The 5,822-nt window shown below is 37.6% G+C and overlaps 1 protein-coding gene across 2 annotated transcripts; it reads left to right on the plus strand.

Annotated features, from left to right (window-relative positions):
* Window positions 1-2,715: 2,715 nt before the first annotated feature.
* LOC136227905 (protein ALP1-like) lies at window positions 2,716-4,254 on the plus strand. Of its 2 annotated transcripts, XM_066016702.1 has the most exons (2): window positions 2,716-3,258; window positions 3,481-4,254. In XM_066016702.1, exons 1-2 carry the CDS (start codon window positions 2,805-2,807, stop codon window positions 4,077-4,079), a joined length of 1,053 nt encoding a protein of 350 aa, XP_065872774.1. In that variant the 5' UTR covers window positions 2,716-2,804; the 3' UTR covers window positions 4,080-4,254. The 2 variants fall into 2 exon arrangements, with proteins under 2 accessions (XP_065872774.1, XP_065872773.1); XM_066016701.1 differs by having other exon boundaries at window positions 2,716-4,254.
* Window positions 4,255-5,822: the final 1,568 nt, after the last annotated feature.

The following is a 5,822-nucleotide window of genomic DNA, read 5'->3' on the forward strand; positions in this document are numbered from 1 at the left end:
ACTTGAATCTGATTGGCCGAGAGCACTGAGCAGGACTGAGTGACAACGACAGGAAGCTGTTTCCCTCCAACGGTTATTTCGAAATTTGAAATAACTGATGCCTCAGATGTCTCTATAAATATGGCCTTTCAGTTGCTTCATCAAATACAGAACTTTATCAAGCCATTACGCTGACCAAAATTCTACTCAAAGTTCTGTGAGAAAAAGCAAAGCAAATACTTACACCAAATTTTATATCTTTCGTGTAAAAGTATAGAGTGATTATTCAATCATCTAAGGTGTCTTAGCAATTGTTGTTTAGGACAAATCTTTATCATTTCTAGAGATTAAAAATGAGAGGCTGAGTACTCGGTTATAGTACTCAGCGAGAGATTAGGAGTGAGTAGAGGTATAGAGGAAGGTACTCTTATTATACTCAGCTTCTAAGTTGTAAAAGGTTTGATGCTCTACCGTTAAAGAGCTCAGTAGAGAATTCGAAAGCTCGGAACGTGTTCCGGGGACAGGACGTAGGCTTAGAGGCCGAACCTGGATAAATCTGCTAAGTAACATCTTTCTAACCTTAAACTCCTTAATATATATATTGCTTGCTTAAACAAAACTGACCAAGTAAAGAGGTCACGCTGAGTTGTGTTGTGTTGAGTATCTGAGTTCAGGAATAGACTCAAGTGCTATCTTCTGACTCAAAGAAAGAAGCTGACTTAGTCACCAGTTGACTAAGCTAGTGTCTTAATTTACTCAACGCGCTGTGTAATCCTTTTTCAAAGAAAAAGAAGTCAGCCTTAACGTACTAAAATTTTAGATAGTTCCTATCCCCCCTTGGAACTAACTTGTTACGTTATAAGGGACCAACAATGGCCCCCGTTGTAGGATGTACGAATCAGAAATTCACCTTCTACGGGACTGTGCTGATACCCGTGATTTATAGGAGCATCTAACCCCCTGCACCTCAAGAACGCCTTCTTTTCTGCTCCTCTTATTCCCTGGATTCGTGCAAATTTGGAGAGCTTGTTAATTACAAATGGTTTGGACTGGTTCCTGGTGTTTGTGTGTGGGTTATGATGGCAATGGAGATGGTGGAATGAAGAAGTGTTCGAAGGAACTCCCTGAGCTCCGAATTGTCTCGATATCGTTCATCGGTTTTGCTTCGAGTTTAAGCAAGCACGGTCGGATTTGAACCGAGATAAGCCCACCTCGCATCGCGGGAGGATCCGTTGGCAACCCCCGACATCGGACTGGATTAAAGTTAACTCTGATGGAGTCTGCAAAGGGAAATCGGGCCCTGCTTCAGCCGGAGGGTTAGTACGAGATGAGAGGGGTAATTGGATTGCGGGCTTTGGAGTGAATTTAGGCATATGCTCAGTAACTGTCGCGGAAATCTGGGGTTTGTACTTTGGGCTTCAGATCGCTTGGAAAAGAGGCTTCAGAAAAGTTAAGCTTGAGTTAGATTCACAAGTGGCTATCAAGCTTCTAAATGGACATCAGGACCAACACCATTCGTATAGCTGGCTGTTGCGCCGGTGTAGGTTGCTATAGGAAAAGAATTGGACTATTGAACTGACACATGTCTACAGGAAAGGGAATCGGGCTGCTGACTGGTTGACGAACTTCGCAGACACTTGTTCTATGGGTCATCATGAGTTTGATGCGCCTCCTGCAGGCCTCCAGAAAATCCTCCTTGCTGATAGTAGGGGCTTGATGCAGTACAGATTGATGCGATCCTAGATCGCTGTTTATTTTCTTTTATCTCTTTTTTTTTTCTCTTCTTCCCCTTCTTTTCTGTTCCCTGGGCCTTGAGCCTTCTTCTACTACCAAAAAAATAAATATTATAGAGAGTATGCAATATATTAATCTCAAGCCTCAAAAAAGATCAAGATAAAAAAAAAGAGTTTGAAAAAGGAAAAGAGGTTAGAAACTTTATTAAGTATCCGTTTGTTTTACCTACTGTTTGTTATTTACTGACACAGTTTGCTGTTGGAAAATACTGTTGTTCCAAAAAGCAAAAATTCTATGTTTTTATAAAAAGCAAACAACATGTGTCTAACTAAACACCCAAAACTTTCTCTTTTAGACTAAAAAGGCAAACTAGAATAGTAAGCAGCAACCAAACACACGATCTCTTACTTTTACTAATAGAAAATAGAAAGTAAAAGCCAAAATGAAGAGGAAAGGTAAGCGCTTGATTGATGATTTTAATAGTTTAGGGATTTAATTGGGTTTTAAGACATATGCCCTGTTTGGTAAAGAGCGTTTTGGGATAAAAAGAGCGGTTTTGACAAACTTTAGAGGTTTGACCATTGAAACCGCTGATTGAAGTGTTTGGTGGAGAGAGGTTTGGGAGGGAGTTTTGGGATGAAAACGTTAATTTAGAAAAAGCTCATTTTAAGAGCTTTTTCAATTAGCGTTTTGCAATATTAAAATTAATGGATTTCTTTAACTTTAACAAATAGACTTCCTCTTCTCATGCGCCAAAATTAATGCCCTTATTCGTTTTTTTTGCAAAAACCGCTATTATCAATCAGCTAATTTTTACCAAACAGGTCTACAAAAACAGCTAGTCAAATCAGCTAACAGCTAAAAGCTAATTCCCAAACAGGACTATAGTAGAAGGGTCAATATAAGCCTTATACCTTTTTAATTCTAACTGAAGGATAAAATTGCAATTCAGTACAAACTATAGGGATATTTTTGCACTTTCCGGTGTCTAATTTACTCGATTCCAGATTCCACCAAAACTGAAAACTCTGACAATTTTGAGATTCCCGAGAAAATCTGTTCCCCAAAAATCTGGAAAAATAAGAAAAATAATGGAACCCAAGAAATTGGCTGCTTTGATTTCATCTCTAATTTCAGATCTTCTTCTTCTCCTTCTCCTCCTCTTCCCATCTTCCACTTCTCTCTCCGTTTCCCCAATTTCTCCAAATTCCAATTCTTATGGAAACATTTTCCCTCTCCTCCGCCATTTTCTCTCCACCCAAGAACTCGCCGCAGCTTCTCTTTCTCTCCTCACATTTTCCAGGAAACGGAAGAGATCCCATTACCCCCAATTGGATTCTGATCCAACCCATGAAGACAGACACAAACAACACGAACATCGACTCAGTGAATTAGACAGAGTTGTGCAAAACCCTGACTCGTTCAAACTCGTCTTCAAAATGCGATCATCAACCTTCGAATGGCTCGCTGGGTTGCTTGAACCGCTATTGGACTGCCGTGATCCAATTGGGTCTCCGTTGAATCTCTCCGCTGAACTTCGATTAGGTATTGGTTTGTTTAAATTAGTTTCTGGTTTAAATTATTCAGAAATTGCGAAAAGATTTAGGGTTAACGAGTCAGTAACTCGGTTTTGCTCTAAGCAATTATGCCGTGTCTTATGCACGAATTTCCGATTCTGGGTTGCTTTTCCTTCCCCTGGTGAGCTTGAATTCGTGTCGAAAGAGTTCGAAAAGCTCACCGGATTGCCTAATTGCTGTGGTGTGATAGATTGTGCTAGGTTCAAACTTGCCCAATTGGATTCAATTTCAAACAATGCTGTTTCTGTTCAAATTGTGGTTGATTCAAGCTCAAGAATTCTAAGCATTGCAGCGGGTTTTCGGGGCGAAAATGGGGGTTCAAGGATACTGAAATCAACAACATTGTACAAAGACATCTCCAGGGGGAGATTACTGAACAATTTGGGGGAAAATCAGTACTTAATTGGGGGGAAAAAGTACCCATTACTTCCATGGTTAATGGTACCATTTTCTGATGCAAATTCAGGATCAATTGAAGAGAAATTCAATGAGAAAAACGAGTTAATCCGAGTTTGTGCTCATAGAACCATTAGTAGCTTGAAGAATTGGGGAGTTTTAAAGAAACCAATTGAAGAGGATATGAAATCTGGTGTTGCTTTTATTGCAGCTTGTTCAATTCTTCATAATGGTTTGTTGATGAGGGAAGATGATTCTGCATTGATGGATTTGGGGGATTTTGATGAAGAAGATGATGATGGTGGTGATGGTGAAATTGAGGGGAAATTGATTGAAAGTAAAGGTTCTGAAATAAGATATGAATTGGCTAGAAGATTGATAGAGTTTCAGTAGTGAAAAAAGATTGAGTTTGAAGCAGGTTCAGATCAACATTCTTCAGATAGGTAATTGAATTTTTTGTCCATAGAGATAGCAATAAAGTTTATGACAAAAATAAAGTTTCGGTACGAGTACAAAAATAAACTTTGTGGTTATGTGCATTTGTAAATACGATTATGCATGACGTTTCTTTTGTTTAGAAAGATACATTTTTTCACTAAAATTGTCATTTGGAGGTCTGTAGTCGAGCTGGGCCGAGCTTTGTTTGCTCATGCTCGGCTTGTTTGAAAACTGATGAGCTCGTGTTCGAGTTCAACATCTTGTTTGTGAGCTGCTCATGAGTTTGTTCATGAGTTTTGTTCGCAAGCAGTCCGTTAATTCTATTTATGAACTTCGCTCGTGAATAACTCATCAATTATGTTCATAATTATATTGATTTGAAATTTCTTTAACATAAAACTAGTAGTTTTGAAACCTATAAAACTAAAATTTATACAAATCTACGTTGTTTTACATTTCTCCTTTTATAGAAAATACTATTATTAGAGAAATAATGAAACTAAGTTTGCTCATGAATGGGTTAATAAACATTGTAATTGAGCTTGTTCGTGAACCTATAGCCGAGTCTGCTCGCGAACTTTTGAGTTGAGTTTCGCCGTGCTCAAGCTCGGTTTGTTTATAAATCGAACTGAACGCAATCGAGCTTTTATCAAGCTTTTATCGAGTTATTTACAGTTCGGGACACAAAACCTAGAGTTTTATTTTGGGATAAGGTACCAAAATAGGGCTAAGGTTTTCTCTGAGTATCAATTTAGGCTCTATGTTTACAAAATAGTACTAATTTAGGCCTTGACAACGAAACGTGATTTTTTTTTTTATAGAGAAAAAAAAAATTTCACGTTTCGTTATCAAGGCCTAAATTGGTAAATTGATTGAAAGTAATGGTTCTGAAGATTGCACTTTCTGTAGTGAAAAGAGATCGTCTTGCCTGTTCATTAGGCAAGTTTGAAGCAGGTTCATATCAACATTCTTGAGATAGGTAATTGAATTTTTGTCCATAGAATTAGCAATAAAGTTTCTGACTCTATTTTTCCTTGTTGACATTTTGTGCTGATGGGAATTTGTTTCGGTGCTAATACAAAAATAAACGTTATGGTTATATACATTTGTAAAAATCTTTATGCACGAGGTTTCTTTCATTTAGAAAAACACACTTTTTCACTAAAATTGTCATTAGTAGGGATGAGCCGAGCTTTGATTTGTTCTTGCTCGGCTCGTTAGAAAATTGATGAGCTGGAGTTTAACATTCTGTTCATGAGTTTGTTCGCGAGCTTTGCTTGTAAGTATTGCGAACAACTCATTTACGAACTTCGCTCTCGAACAATTCATTTAATTATGTTTGCTAATTATAATTTACATATATTGATTTGAAATTTCTTTAACACAAAACTACGTAGTTTTAAAAGCTACAAAACTAAAATTTACACAAAACTACCTTATTTTATATTTTTCCATTATAATCGAGCTTGTTTATGAATTTATAATCGAATCTGCCTGCTCGCCCTTTTGAGCGAGTTTCACTGTGCTCAAGCTCGCCTCATTTATAGATTGAGCCAAATACTATCTCAACCGAACACCGAGATGCTCATGAACGGTTCGGCTCATTTACAACCCTAATGGGACAACAAAAAAACAGCTAGAGTTTTATTTTGAATATTTGTCATGTAGATAAATTTGGACGATTTTAATATGAAAAAG

Source organism: Euphorbia lathyris, chromosome 4 (assembly GCF_963576675.1).
Source record: "Euphorbia lathyris chromosome 4, ddEupLath1.1, whole genome shotgun sequence".
Taxonomy (NCBI): Eukaryota; Viridiplantae; Streptophyta; class Magnoliopsida; order Malpighiales; family Euphorbiaceae; genus Euphorbia; species Euphorbia lathyris.

Coding starts and splice junctions, on each gene's coding strand:
- LOC136227905 (XM_066016701.1), top strand. CDS start 2,805: ATGGAACCCAAGAAATTGGCTGCTTTGATTTCATCTCTAATTTCAGAT.